At 44.6% G+C, this 16,486-nt stretch overlaps 1 protein-coding gene across 3 annotated transcripts in view; it reads left to right on the top strand.

Annotated features, from left to right (window-relative positions):
* The window catches only part of fggy (FGGY carbohydrate kinase domain containing), a 435,125-nt gene that overhangs the window by 301,177 nt on the left and 117,462 nt on the right, over positions 1-16,486 (top strand). For all 3 annotated transcript variants that reach the window (XM_038794356.1, XM_038794353.1, XM_038794355.1), the window contains one exon: positions 7,723-7,843. In XM_038794356.1, coding sequence (XP_038650284.1) covers positions 7,723-7,843 — 121 coding nt within the window. The remainder of the gene's footprint in view (positions 1-7,722; positions 7,844-16,486) is intronic.

Raw genomic sequence — 16,486 nt, 5'->3', positions numbered from 1 at the left:
GACCCACATTCAACAGGTCCTTCCTCTTCTTTGGTATCAATGTAATCGTAGCCTGCGTCATCGTCTCCGGCGCCTTCCCCTTCGCCAGCACCTCACTAAACACCACCAACAGATGCAGTGCTAGTTCGGTCGCAAACACCTTATAAAATTCCGCCGGGTAACCTTCAGCCCCTGGGACATTTCCCGACTTTATACCCCTTATACTGTCCAATACCTCCCTCAGCCACAAAGGCTCCTCTCGCACCTGCCTTTTCTCTTCCTCCAACTGCGGAAACTCCAGCCCATCCAAAATCTGCCCCATGTCCCCTTCTTCACACCCCTGAGCTCGCTTCATACAGCTTCTTATAGTATTCCCTCAACATCTCATTTATCCTCCCCGGCTCCGTCACCACCTCCTCTGTCTCTGTCCATATCCTCAATATTTCCCTGGATGTGGCCTGCCTCTGTAGTTGATGTGCTAACATTCAGCTTGCCTTCTCCTTGTACTCGTACTGCACCCCCTTACCCTATTGCCCTCCCCGTCATCTGTTCCAGCTGGAGCTTTCCAACCTGTACTGGCCTTTCCCCCACCACTATCGTTCCAGTAACTGCGGCGCACAGGTCTTTTCCAACTCCTTGGCCAGGTTTTTCACCTTCTTCTATCGGGTTTGGTAGCCAGCAGGCATGTCACACCTGAGGGGGAAACTTCTCCGACATTCAGCTATTCTTAGTTTCTCCCGTTTTCGGGTAAAAAGAGCTCTTTTCTATGCCCTCGAACAGGAGCTGCCATGTGTGTGACCACTCACACCATGACTATTACCGGAAGTCCACAGCTCCTCCTTTAACATGTACATCTTGCTCCTTACTCTTTATCTTGTTTCTTTGCCATTCCCAGGATTTACCTCATATTTGTTGAGTATTTTGTTATTCATTCTGTAGCAGTAGCTGCCATCGATTTCAGACAGTTACAACCTAATGTTTGAAAAGAAATAGCACTCATACTTTTCCACTCCAGTCAATTGTCTTAGCTGAATTAAATAAGGGCACTTCTAACTATTCTAATTACCCTAACCACTTCACCTCAGTAAAGCCCTTCAGAGCTCTTCCTCTAAACTACCCGACACCTAAAAGGCAGAAATGTTGGCCGGGTTTCTCCGAACCTCCGTGCGACAGTCACTCCCGGCGCGGGGATGGAGAATGGGGTGTCGGACCCGCAAAGCCTTCGTCGCATCGGCCCCCGCCGCGGTTCTCCACAGACGACCGGCCAAGTTCCCGCCGCTGTGGTTCATGTATGGTTCCATCCGGCGGGTGCTCGGAGTCGCAGCTGCGGCGGCTGTCTTGGTGGGGTGGGCGTGGGGATACGTCACCGGAGTGGGGCCTCCACGACGGACAGGCCCACGATCGGGAGGGGGCGTACACGATCTGGGGGGTGGACTACTTCTTTGGCGCGGGACCGCTGTGTGGGTCCGCCATGTCGCGCGGGGCAGGCGCCTCAGGCGGCTGCCGCGTGCATGCACGGACCTGCAGCTGGAAGTGCAGGGCCCCTTCTCAACAGCCAGAGTTGCGAGGAGCACTCTGGGGCCCTGCAAACCCCCTTAAAAACGGAGGATCGCCCTGGACTTTCAAGACAAAAGTCCGGAGTGATTCACGCCCGTTTTCTCGCGGCCGTGGGGACATAGCCCCATTATTGGAGAATCCCGCCCGTTAAATCTGTTTCTCTCTTCACAGATGCTGTCTGACCTGCTGAGTACTGTCTAGACCCCTCATCATTTTGAACATCTCTATCAATCTCCTTTCAACTTACTATTCTCTCTGTAGTTTCTCCAACCTATCCTCATAACTGAAGTCCCTAATATCTGGAACTACTCTTCTAAATATTTACTGCATCCTCTCTAGAGCCTTCACATTATTCTTATTGTGCCCAGAGTTGGACACAATACTCTATGTGAGGTCAAAACACGATTTTATCAAGGTATGTCACAACTTTATTGCTTTTGTATTCTATGTCTTGACTTTTAAAATCCTGGATTCAATAAGCCTTTTTAAACTACTTTTTCAACCTGTCTTGCCACCTTTAACAATTCTGCACATATAGGTCTCTGTATACTCTTTAATGTATATTGCCTCTCCCTTCCAACCAAATTATGTCACTTCACATTTCTCAGCATCAAATTTAATCTGTCCACCTAATCCATCAGACCATTAGGTCCCCTTGAAGTCTATCGCTAGCCACCTCGCAGCTCACAATATTTCAAGTTTTATGTTGTCTGAAAATTTTAAAGTTGTGCCATGTGTATCCATGTCTAGGTCATTAATATATATCATTAAAAGTAATAGGCCTGGTAGTGACTCCTGGAGAACGCCACTGCCTACCTTCCGTCCACCAGTCTGAAAAACAGCTTTTTTATCACTAACAAAAGAGAAAATGCTGGAAAATCTCAGGAAGTCTGGCAGCATCTGTAGGGAGAGAAAAGAGCTAACGTTTCGAGTCCGATGACTCTTTGTCAAAGCTAACAGACAGAGAGTGGGAAATATTTATACTGTGGAGTGAGAATGAAAGATGAGTCATAGCCACAGAAACCCAGGGAAACTGGGTGCTAGTGGCCACAGATACCAAGGGGAAAGAATGCTAATGGCAGTCCGCAGCGAGGAAAAAGATGTGAACGGTCAAACAGCAGGGAAACTAACATCAGAGGATGAACTGTTGGTGTGAGGGGAGGGGAAGGGGGAAGCAAAGAGGAGAAAGGTGCAGGAAAGAAAGAAATGGTAAAAGACAGTTAAAGTGAAATGAAAACAAATGGGTCGAGGTGGGGTAGAGCTGATCATCGGAAGTTGTTGAATTCGATGTTCAGGCCGGAAGGCTGTAGTGTGCCTAACCGGAAGATGAGATGTTGTTCCTCTAGTTTGCGTTGCGCTTCACTGGAACATTGCAGCAGGCCAAGAACAGACATATGGGCATGGAAGCAGGGTCTTTTGTTTAAATGGCAAGCAACAGGCAGGCCAGGATCCTGAATGCGCACAGACCGAAGATGCTCAGCAAAGCGATCACCCAGTCTGCGTTTGGTCTCTCCGATATAGAGGAGACCACATTGGGAGCAGCGAATGCAATAGACCAAATTGAAGGAGGTTCAAGTGAAATGCTGCTTAACCTGGAATGAGTGTTTTGGGCCTGGATGTTAAGCATGGAAGAGGTAAAGGGGCAGGTGTTACACCTTCTGCGATTACATGGGAAGGTGCCATGGGTGATGGGAGAGGTACTGGATACCTCTGGGTACCCAGATTCCAGCATCCGCAGTAATTTGCTTTTATCCATTTTTTTATCACTACTCTGTTTCCTGTTACTCAGCCAACTTACTATCCATGTCCGCGCACTGTTCCTTTATTTGGATGGATTTGGATTTGGATTTGGATTTGTTTATTGTCACGTGTACCGAGGTACAGTGAAAAGTATTTTTCTGCAAGCAGCTCAACAGATCATTCAGTACATTGGAAGAAAGGGAATTGAACAGAATTCAAGAAAGTACATGAGAATACATAATAGGGCTACACAATATATACAATGTAACTACATAAGCATTGGCATCGGATGAAGCAGACAGGGTGTAGTATTAATGAGGACAGTCCATAAAAGGGTCGTTTAGGAGTCTGGTGACAGTGGGGAAGAAGCTGTTTTTGAGTCTGTTCGTCCGTGTTCTCAGACTTCTGAATCTCCTGCCCGATGGAAGAAGTTCACTGGCTTCACCTTTGCAGACAAGTCTGTCGTGTGCCACTTTGCCAAACTCCATTTGGAAGTCACACACATCGTGACACCACATCAACTGCGTTACCCAAATCAAAAACTGAATCAGGTTAATTGAACATGATTTACCTTTTAAAAATTCCCACTTTTATTCCAAGTTGAAGTTGTTCAGATTATTGTATTTTAAAGCTTTTCCATTACTTTTTATTTTCTTTTTTATGAATTTAGAATACTCAATTATTTTTTTCCAATTGAGGAGCAATTTAGCGTGGCCATTCCACCTACCCTGCATATCTTTTTGGGTTGTGGAGTTGAGACCCACACAGACACGGGGAGAATGTGCAAACTCCACACGGACAGTGACCCAGGGTCAGGATCGCCCCCGGGTCCTCAGCGCCTCTCACACGCTCTCACACTCAAGAAGCAGCAGTGCTAACCATTGCACCACCATGCTGCCTAAAAGCTTTCCCATCACAGGTTAAACTGACTGGTTGATGGGCCTATCTGTAAACCCTTTACTGAACAGATATGTAACATTCCCAAGTTTCCGGTCCTGTGGCACTATCCCTGTGTATAAGAAGGATTGGAAGATTATGGCCAGTGTCTCTGCAACTTCCACCCTTACGGGTGCATCCCATCTGCTCCTCGTGACTTATCAACTTCAAGTACAGGCAACCTTTCCAATACCTCTTATTTATCAATTTTTAGCTCATTAAATATCTTAATTCCTTCTTCCTTTACTCCAACTTTGGCAGCATCTTGTGCCTTGGTAAAGACAAATGCAAAGAACTAATTTAGTACCTCAGTCATACTCATTACCTCCATGCATGTTTCCCCATTTTGGTCTCCTAATTGGCCACACTCCACTACACTTCTACAAAAGTATTCCTCTTTATGCCAGTCTCTTGTATTCTTTTTTTGCCTCTCATATTTCTTTTTCCCTGCCCCTCTGAACTTTCGACACTCAACCTTATTCTCAGAGATCTGTCATACCTGTTGAAAGTAGTTGGGTATAGTTCAGTAGATTTTAATTATTTGTTGTGTTACGTAGTTTAACAGTAAGAATTTATTAACTACTAGAAATTATATAGAGGTACATTAAAGGTCCAATATAGGAGTTGGCTCCATGCTTGCGTCTACTCACGGCTCTGTTCAACATGATGCTGATCACGAAGTGCAGATTATGTGTTCTCTTAAATCACTGTCTGAATGATACTGTATTCAGTTCCACTTTAACCCTTTATGTGACAGACCATTATATACAATATCCAGCTCTTATATTTCTTCCCACTTTCTACCTTTTTTGTCATCAAGGGAGCTCTGGCTTTGTGTGCTCTTCCTTTCCAACCTATGGGAATATATCTCAATTGTACATGAATCAACCTATCTATAAAGCCAGTCCTTTACAGTTTTACTTCTGTTCCTCCTTGCAAATCAATGCTCTTGAGAATTAAATTTCATTCAATAGTAGTATTTTCAATATATGTTCCACAAAAGTCCCCATTGGCATAGTGCTCTGAAATTATCAAACCCGACAACCTTTATACGAGATAAAAAGATTTTTGATCGCGGGGAATCAAGCGATATGGGGAGTGGAATTGAATTAAATGATCAACCACAATTGTATTGTCTGATGGAGCATGGAGCCAGATGGCCATATTGTCTACTCCTGCTCCTATTCCTGATGTCATTATAAATATAAATGATGTGAGCAAGAAGAGAATGACTAGAAGAGAACTCACAACATCAATCTCCTCCAAATTGAAAGATCCTGCAAATGTTCTCCAGTTTTGTGACTCAATAAGGAACGAGGAGATGGCTAAGCATGACACCAATTTAGATCAATTTCCAATTTGATATTATAAAATTCCCTACTGCAAACAGGAACTACCTGGCCCTTTCAGTGACTTATTTTCATAATTGCCATTGCATGTTTTACTATGCGCAGTTTAAAGGAGTCTGGCTTATACACAGCTTGCATCCAACATTCTTCGTGAAGTCATGTGGCTGATGACCAAACACTATTTCTACTTCAATTTTAATAAAATATGCATCTTGCTATCATACCAAAAGTAATGATAGCACCCCACTCACCCTTAAATTCCATCAAGCATTGCTGGGCTGAAAAAGCAGCATCTCAGGCCTCTGACAACCTTTCTTCTTTGGAACAACCCAGAACCAGCTGCCACTAAACATGTCACGAGAGAGAGTATTAAATTCTGCCCAATGCTGAATTAAATTCTGGCTTGCTGCAACAGGAACTCACCTGGTATCACTCCCCCACCTTTCCCCATAGACCCTCTGTTTTTTTTCTCTTCAGATAATTATCCTAAACTCTTTTGAAGACCTCAATTGAATCTGCCTCCATCACACTCTGAGGCACTATATTCCAGATTTTTATCTTCATGCTACCACTTTTGCCCATTCTCCAAGTTAAGGTAGAGCTGAGGGACAAGGGAAAAAGTCAAACAGGATACCTGCTCCCACAACATTTAGACAAATTTGATTCAAATACACCCAAAACATAAGAAAGACACTCAGTGGTGACACAACAAAGTAATTTGAATATCTGAGGAAAATTACACTGTAGAGCAGAAATTTAACTCATGGCTGCCCAGTCGGTCAACAATCACATACGGCCCCCATGTTTCACAATCCAATCTGTCATGCGTGAACTCCACCAGATTTCATGTTGGCTTGGGATACTTTTAGTTGTCCAGGATGCCTATTTGAAAAGGTCATTAACCTTATGCATGCAACTCATGACCTGGAACTACTTAAATGAACCCAATGTGAAATCCATGTACAAGTGATCTTGCTAGTATCCTTCGCCTCGTTGTGTCAGGCATTGAGCGGTCTGGCTAGTAATCCTAAAAGAAATTGCTGGATGCTGGATGAAATACCTAGTTTTTATTTATTTGCGCCAAGGCGAAGCACATGTTCTGTTTGACGAATATGAAGACTGCAGCCCACTCTAAGTATGTTTGCAGCCCTTCACAGAATTACCACCTTCCCAGACCTAAGCTGCCAACTTCATAAGCGCAGCAACTGGCCAATTCTTCATTCTCTCCAACCAGTACCTCGCAAGCTGCAATGGGATGCCTTTTCACAAAATGGCATATAAAGGCGCAAAGTTGAATATTGATTGTACCTCATGCGGAACAGACCGGCACAGTAACATGGTGCCTTTTTTGGCCACAAGTCAAATGTCTTGCCTCACATATTGGAATTGGAATTGACACTTCTTCCTCAAATTATTTTACGTGAATTTTAAAAATATTATGGGCAATTATTCTGAAAATCTATTAATGATGAATGTAACAAAAACAGAAACCGCTGGATAAACTCTGCAGGGCTGGCAGCATCTGTGGAGAGAAACAGTGTTGCGTTTGGGATCTGGAAAAGGGACATTTAGATCCTGAGCTGGATGCTCCGGTCCCCCAGCCGTGTGTTACTTGGCAGCGTGCTGTTCGCTGGCGGGGGATTCTCTACTCTTGCCGCTTGTCAATGGAATTTCCTATTGAAGACACCCCACGTCACCAGCAGACCCGCAGACGGGAGTGCGCTGCCGGTGGGAACAGAGAATCCCAACTTTTTTTTTAACATAAATTTAGCGTTCCCAATTCATTTTGTCCAATTAAGGGGCAATTTAGTGTGGCCAATTCACTGATCCTGCACACCTTTTGGGTTGTGGGGGTGAAATCCACGCAAACATGGGGAGAACGTGCAAACTCCACAGTGACAGTGACCCAGAGCCAGGATCAAACCTGGGACCACAGCGCCGTGACGCAGCAGCACTAACCACTGCACCACCTTGCTGCCCTGAGAATCCCAACTGTTGACTGTGTTTCTCTCCACAGATGCTGCCGGACCTGCTGCGTTTATCCAGCATTTTCTGTTTTATTTCCAGCATCCACAGTATTTTGCCTGAAACAAGCAATTAGCTTTGTAACTATTTAATAGCTTCTGCACTTAACTATATGGTTTTATTTACCTTTATTCAGCTGGGAACCCGTCACATATTGGAAGCGATGCTGACAGCAGGACATCAAATCGACACTCTCTTTATGTGTGGTGGATTGAGCAAGAATCTTCTATTTGTACAAATGCATGCAGACATTACAGGTAGGTAACTGGGTTATAAGGATGTGAAATAGAGGTGATGCATCAGATTGGCTGGTTAAATTCTTCTCTAAACTTTTAATTAATAAGCATAAAACTTAGCTAAAGAGAGAGGGAATTACCTATCATGATGAAATGAATGTACAGAAAAGTGCTGTACGGAATAAATAAGATACGTGCGAGAGAAGCAAATTGCTCACCCGTTGCTGGGGAGATGGCCTGTCGTGACATTGATGGTTATTGAAGGAATGATCAGGGGCGGCAAGTGGCGCAGTGGTTAGCACTGGGACTGCGGCGCTGAGGACCCAGGTTCGAATCCCGGCCCATGATTACTGTCCGTGTGGAGTTTGCACACTCTCCCCATGTCTGCGTGGGTTTCACCCCCACAACCCAAAGATGCGCAGGTTAGGTGGATTGGCCACACTAAATTACCCTTAGTTGGAAAAAAACAATAATTGGGTACTCTAAATTTATTTATTTTTTAATTGAAGGAATGGTCAAAATGTCATGGGAACACCACTGTCGAAAAAGAGGTTGTTCCCTTATGTGTTTGTTTCCTGCAGAATCTGCTCCCATGCTGGACCATGCGAACACTATTTTGAGAATCTTCCATCGAAGATGGAGTAGGTAGACTTTTTCAATTAAAAATAGAAAATGCAATACTTCTCAGCAGGGAAGGCAGTATCTATGGAGAAAGGAACACCCCAATACCACCCCACAGATTTCCTGGAGTCCAGCCAACTTCTCCAGGGCTCATGATTCACGACTCACAATAGCAGAAATACACTAACTTTTCTGGAAATGAAATGGGGGAGGGTGGAAAAAGAGGAAAAGAGAAGCTCTGAGATTGGGAGAAAAATGGGAGAGATTCAATGACATGAGTTGGTGAGACGAGCTAAGAGAGTGGTAATGGGACAAATAAAGGTCAGGATTCTTCATTAACCTCCGCTCCGATCGGGAATTCCGATCAGGTGGAGAATGGAGCATCACACAAAAAATGGGTTTTGTGTCTGTTGCTATGCGCCAAACACCCCATCCCCTGCCGTCAACACCCGCCCCTTGCCAGCGGGAACATGTAAATTAAAGTGAAGCATGCATATGCATGCAATTACCAGCCCTGAAGGCTGTGTCTCCCCCCCTCATCGGGAATTCCACTGACTGCATTTTGTTTGAAGTTGGCCAAAGCAGGGCCCTCTGCAGTGGAAACCAAGGGTGGTAAAGGTTTCAGGGCACTGATGATGTGCCCCTCTGCCACTGCCAGGCTGCCAAAGGTTTTGGGGGTTGGGTCCACCCCAACCACCCCATCAGCACTTCCATCAGACACCGACACCAGTCGCGCCATCAGACAGCCCCATCAGATAACCCCATCAGTCACCCCCATCAATCACCCTCATCAGACACCCCATCAGTCACCCACATCAGTCACCCACATCAGACACACCCATCAGACACCCACATCAGACACCCACACAAGTTACCCCCATCAATTACTCCCATCAGACGCCCCTATCAGTTACCCCATCAGCCACTCCCATCAGACACCCCCATCAAGCCACTCATCAGACACCCTCATCAGTCACCTCTGCCTGAAAGCTGAAGAGCAATCCAGGCAGTACAGTAAAAAATCATTGCACTTTCACTTATCCCTCCCTAGCATCTGCTGCCTGAGACAAAAGTGTTTATAGCAGTCTGATTGTGACATTTTGGCTGATTTGATATTTGTTTCCGAAACTTGAACCATGAAGATCCAGTGTTTGCATCCCAGCTGAGCATTTGTTCAGCTGCACGAGGAAACTCCCACCATTGCTATTGAAAGGGACAGGCCTCCAACTTGCAGGTGAGGTGCTTTTCACTTGTTTCATACCAATCACATCATGCGAGGACAATGGATGTATGGTGAAAGTCTACAGCCATCACAACCCCTGGGAAGCAGATTATTGCCATATCCATTTACTCAACTTATAGAATCATAGAATCATAGAATTTACAGTGCAGAAGGAGGCCATTCGGCCCATCGAGTTTGCACCGGCTCCGGGAAAGAGCACCCTACCCAAGGTTAACACCTCCACCCTACCCCCATAACCCAGTAACCCCACCCAACACTAAGGGCAATTTTGGACACTAAAGGCAATTTATCATGGCCAATCCACCTCACCTGCATATCTTTGGACTGTGGGAGGAAACCAGAGCACCCGGAGGAAACCCACGCACACAGGGGGAGGATGTGCAGACTCCACACAGACAGTGACCCAAGCCGGAATCGAACCTGGGACCCTGGAGCTGTGAAGAGATTGTGCTATCCACAAAGCTGCCGTGCTGCCATAGCTCACATTTTGTGTTGGACTGCTGTGTCCTCTACAATCTTGATATTATTTGCACCAGACATACAGAGACTGTGATGATATGCATAAAGCAATTCTGTACATAATGTTATACATGACCTCTGACCACTAGGTGGCTGTGTAAACCCACCATGTGACCCTGTGGCTGGGGAGTTGGAAGTTGGTCGTGTTGGAGGAGAGATGTATTTTGCAGTAGCTCTACAATAGTTAATTAGTGTTAGTATTTTATTATTTTATTCATCCTAGTTATCTTTATCATGCAGTTGTTTCATAATAAATTATTTAAACTAGATGTTCTGTAGTTCATCATTCATTTCGGTCAGTCTAAAGAACATGACTGAGACGACAATAGGCAGAGAAAGAAGGAGCATGGAGGATGCATCATAGACTTCTTCCATCTAGACCAGGGGTGGGCAAACTACGGCCCGCGGGCCGCATGCGGCCCGCCAAAGGTATTTCTGCGGCCCACCAAGTCATTAAAAAAAAAAAAAAAAAAAATTTTTTTTAAAAAAAATTTTTTTTTTTTTTAATTTTTTTTAAGGTTAATGCGGGGGGGGGGGCTGTTGGGTTACTTACTGGTATAGGGTGGATACGTTGACTTGAGTAGGGTGATCATTGCTCGGCACAACGTCGAGGGCCGAAGGGCCTGTTCTGTGCTGTTCTATGTTCTATATGAGGCGCCCAGAATCATAACCGGGTGAAGTAATTATTTTACTTAATATACTATGCGGCCCTTTGTGAATTGTGAATTTCTGAATGTGGCCCTTGCACGGAAAAGTTTGCCCACCCCTGATCTAGACTGACTATCTGAGAACATGTGCTCTGACTTTGCTGTACATAGAACTCTCCTTTCACCATCATGGCTCCACCATTCCCCCAAAGTGCTTACCATCCATGTGGGATGGCCCTTTATGGGACCACTTGACCAAAGTCCTGCAAGAATCTGAAGCCCTCCCTCATTTTCCATGCCTCAAGCCACATTTTGATCCTTTCTATTTTTCTATTTCTAATCTTTCTCATGCATGCGACAGTGAGAATAATTCAGAGGTTACGACCTTCAAAGTACTGCTTCAAAACTTTCTACTCAGCTCCTGAAAATTTGCCTGCATGACCTCAAAACCTAGCTTCACCATGTCATTGCTACTGACTGGATCCTCTCTGTAATGTCCTTTATGTTTTTTGAATATGCAGGAATAAGTTATTTTTTAAAATAACTGCATCTCTGTCCCATTTTGTGGCTATTAAGATCCTGCTAATACCATGTGAAGGAAGTGGAAATGAACTCTCTATTGGATGGGACAATTACTCCATTAGAGAAAATGTGTTTTGCTAGCCTGTGTGCCGTGCAGCTAATTGACATGCTTTCTGCTTTTACTTTAATGTTTTGATGTTTGAACCTTAGCAAAGGTCCACAATTCCATTGTATCCCAGAGAAGAGCCTAGAATCAAAAGGGAAAAAAAATGTTTATTAATAACTCCATGGGATTAAGTTACAGCCAGAAGCTATTGCTAATGCTGATAACTCTCCAGTTATGCAAACAAAGCTTGGACAAAGGTCCAGATTTTGAAATGTGGAAATCCCCACAAAGCAAACCTGGGATCACTGCGAGCAAAGGTCAAAAGCCTGAAACTCTTGATTGATCCTGTTTAAAAAGATTAGAAAGAGAAAATCTGGGGTTTCAGCTTTCCTCTGCATCAGCAGACTTCCCTTTGATGTGGAGACAGTTCCAGTTTTAAATATATACTTGTGCCAACACTGTTTGTACATTCTGAAAGCAATTGCTATTTATTTGTACCGATAATTTGAGGAAAAATAGGATCTGGTGGCTATTTTTGAAAATGTAAAGAAAATGTTCTCCTGAATAATGTTGATTTATGTAAGCTGGACAGTTTGCATTGGAGGATGTTATATACTTGAGAAGCACTTTCAATGCTTTCAAAATTATCGATTGCTGTTCACAGGATTTATTATTGAAAGGGCAGAAAATAAAAATACAGAAGGAAATAGGTAAAATTAATCTAAAGGTGAATACTATGTTGAAAAGCTAGTAACATAGTGCAGAAAAGAAGGAAATGTTGCAAAATTACCGAGTTGAAATAAAGATTCGGAACCGTCATTTCCCCACATTCAGTTGGTTGAAAACTGAATTTTAGTCCAGTGTGGACTCTGGAGCATATGTTCTTAATCGAGATTGCATTTATATTTGAGGCACTGCTTTTGTTTCAAGGCAATTGTTTGAGGATCGGGTTAACATTTGATCAATATTTTGAGTGATGTATATGAACAGTGTCAAATGGATTTTGAATGCATTATAGAACATAGAACATAGAAAAATACAGTACAGAACAGGCCCTTCGGCCCACGATGTTGTGCCGAACCTTTGTCCTAGATTAATCAAAGATTATCATAGAATTTACAGTGCAGAAGGAGGCCATTCGGCCCATCGAGTCTGCACCGACTCCTGGGATGAGCACCCTACCCAAGGTCAACACCTCCACCAACACAAAGGGCAATTATGGACACTAATGGCAATTTATCATGGCCAATCCACCTAATCTGCACATCTTTGGATTGTGGGAGGAAACTGGAGCACCCGGAGGAAACCCACGCAAACACGGGGAGGATGTGTAGACTCCGCACAGACAGTGACCCAAGCCGGAATCGAACCTGGGACCCTGGAGCTGTGAAGCAATTGTGCTATCCACAATGCTACTGTGCTGCCCTTAAGAACAAACAAATCTACACTCCATTATTCTATCGTAATCCATGTACCTATCCAATAGCCGCTTGAAGGTCCCTAATGTTTCCGACTCAACTACTTCCACAGGCAGTGCATTCCATGCCTCCACTACTCTCTAGGTAAAGAACCTACCACTGACATCCCCCCTATATCTTCCACCATTCACCTTAAATTTATGTCCCCTTGTAATGGTTTGTTCCACCCGGGGGAAAAGTCTCTGACTGTCTACTGTTGTTGTGTTGTGCTTGTGTCCCAAGCAGAGAGCAGAGAACCAATACCTTACAACTGCCCATTCCAGTTTCTTAGAATAAAATTTGGCAGTGAAAATGAGAATTCACCTTTGCTTTAAATATTGTTAAAAAAAACTGCAGTGAGCTGTTTTTATGAGTCCAGCAATCATACACGGTAATCTTTGAATGGCCGTTTGAACTTCTGTCAGGCAATCCACAGATTGCTAATGACTCCTCCATACTCTCAGTTTTCTAATATCTCCCATCATTAAATAGGTACAGGAACCAGTTTTCTTTTGAAAGCTGGATCTCTGATGTCGGCACCCATCTTTCAACTGAGATGTTAAATTAGGGGCCCAGTCTTTATCACATTACTGTTTGCGGGATCTTGCTATGAACAAAGTGGCTGTCACATTTCCTACAGTACAAAAGTGACTCTATTTCATAAGTCATTCATTGACTGTAAAATGCTTTGGGATGTTCTGTGAATGTGAAAGGCACAAAATAAATGCAGGTTAATTATTTCTTTCTATCTACCTTACTATCTGTGTCCTTCTCAAAACAGGAACCAAGCTTGCTCTCTGATGAGTCATCTCTTGGGTTGTCCTTTTCTACTAGATTCTGATTATGTGTGATTCACCAGGTGTAGATTGCTCTACTTTGTTCTGGGGTGCGAGTACTTGACAGAGATGGTGCAAATATCAGTGCTTCTTCAGAAGGAATTTCCTTTTCTCAGTGATGTTCTTCCATGACTTCAGATGGACCGAATAAAAGGGGAGAAGAACAAGGGTCAGCATGACACAGAAAGGACAGATAGTCACAGATGTTTAACAGCATTAGGCTGTCCTGCTTTCTGAATGTATGATAGTTTGAGGGAATAACAAATGCCCATGTGATGAGGCAGATGTCCTGTTGAGTATCAGAAGTGCTCCATGCACTGCATGGCCCGATGAAATCAATAGTGGCATAGAGTGCAAGGGCAAGGAGGTTATGCTGATCCTACACAAAACAATAGTTAGACCGCAGCTGGAGTATTGTGTAATCTGAACACCACACTATTGGAAGGATGCAAATCCATTGGAGAGAGTGCAGGAGAGGTTTACAAGAATTGATCCAGAGAGAAGAAACTTTTTTTTATGAGGATAGATTGGAGAGGTCGAGAATGTTCTTCTTGGAGAAAAGAAGACTAAGAGGATATTTGATGGAGATGTTCAAAATCTTGAGGGGGCTGAACAGAATTGATAGCGAAACTGTTCCTGCTCCTAAATGGATCAAGAATGAGAGAGCATGTAGGGCTAGCTTTCCTGCTCAGCAGCAGACCAATTTTGAATCTAGTTGGCTGTTGGGCAGAAATCGTAGGGAAAAAAATATTCCATTAAATTTGTCAGGACCTTCCCTGTTCCTGGCATTTCCAGGTTTTGCAAAAACTGATTCCTGCCTCCTGCTCTCCCCAGCTCCCCAAAATATTGGGTGCATTGCTTGACTAGGCCATTCAGCTCATCTATTTCTCAATCATAATTTTGACATTAGAATATCCAGGACTTTTTCTATTGGGATGGATTCCTCAGCATTATTACTAATTCACATGTGACATCTGTCTGCAACACCATTCCCTTTATCAGCAGAAATGGTTTTGCTCCAAAAATATTCAGCTGGTCTTTCAATAAAGGTGCAGAATAATGCTTTTGGACATTCATTACCTCATCTATTACCTTGATCCATTAATTTTACTCTAATCTATACTGTCACCACTATTTCAAAAAACAGAAGATTGGATAGCGAGAGAGGGACCAACGCCAGCCATTGCAGCCCTGACTGATTATCCCTTTGAGATACATAAATACAAAGATGTATTGAGAATGATGTTACTAACAGCATCTTCGTGGAGCAGACCATCTGCTTCTTAAAACAAAGGTTGAAATGACTAGACTGATCAGAGGGATCAGCGTAATAGAAACATTGTCAATGTGTTCACAATTATTGTTGCCCGCTGTACTGCACACAACTTTGCATTACAAAGACTGTTACCATGGAAAAATAAAAGAGCAACAAGTGGCAATCAGACACAGAAAATTACTCTGACCAAGAGACAGAACAAATATCTGGGCAATCAGCTATTTACTCAGCAAGAATCTTCAGGCAAACTTTAACTGTAAGTATCTCCAGTTAAGTGCGTGCAGTGGCTACTTATGCCTTTTACTGATGCACATATGCCTCAAATCTGAACCATTTAAACAATCAGTACCATTATCCACAAACTTCACATCAGCATCCTAGAATAATACAGCATTCCTGCAGAACAATGTTTTTCATCTTTATCTCAAATCAAGCATCACAACACATTTGAATAGCAGTTCCTCAAATGTTATGCAACTAACAGTGTGTTCTTGTGTTCTATATATTTTATTCTGGAGCTTACTATTTTTGAGAAGTATATGCCGCTCCCGCGCACCATCGGGAAGGCCGTTGTGAACTCGGCTGAGTTTCACGACGGCGCGGAGGCCGCTCCTCGCACCCTATTCACCCCCCCCCCCCCCCCCCCCCCCCCCCCCCAGGAGGCTAGGAGCGGCATTGTGAGAAACTCGGCCGCCGGGCCTTGGCGCTTGCGTCAAAGCGGCGCGCCGAGAATGACGCGACGGCGGCGCCTAAGTGACGTCAGCCGTGCATGCACAGGTTGGCCGGCTCCAACCCGCGCATGCACAGTTGCCGTCTTCCCCTCCGCTGCCCCGCAAGACGTGGCGGTTTGATTTTGCGGGGCAGCGGAGGGGAAAGAGTGCGTCTCTTGGAGACGCCGGCCCGACGATCGGTGGGCACCGATTGTGGGCCAGTCCCCTCCCGAGCATGGCCGTGGTGCTCAATCCCATCTCCACCCCCCACAAGCCCCAAACTTACCTTTCACGCTATGTTCATGCCGGCAGCGACCAGGTGTGGTTGCCGCCGGCGTGAACAGGTCGGGAACGTCAGGCCGCTTGGCCCATCCAGGTCGGAGAATCGCCGGTCACTGTGAAAAACGGCGAGCGGCAATTCTCCGAGCGGGGGGGGGGGTGGGAGAATCGCGGGGGGGGGGCCAGGGCGGCGTGTCGTGATTCGCCCGGCCCTCCCGCGAATCTCCCACCCGGCGTGGGGAGCGGAGAATCGCGCCCAAGGTGTGCATTTTTTACTTCCAAAACATGTGCTTCTTTTAGGTAATGCCCAGTTGAGAGAAAGAGGTATGATGCAGGGCTGTTAGATGTCAGTGCCGTGTTCTAGGAGTGGAGATTATTCCTTGTCCTTACAGTGGATTAGTAAATGATTTACAGCTACAAGAAACACGAGCACCATTGCAACGTCTGT

Source organism: Scyliorhinus canicula, chromosome 4 (genome assembly GCF_902713615.1).
Source record: "Scyliorhinus canicula chromosome 4, sScyCan1.1, whole genome shotgun sequence".
In the NCBI taxonomy this organism is placed as follows: Eukaryota; Metazoa; Chordata; class Chondrichthyes; order Carcharhiniformes; family Scyliorhinidae; genus Scyliorhinus; species Scyliorhinus canicula.
This window is presented reverse-complemented; position numbering and strand designations above follow the sequence as displayed.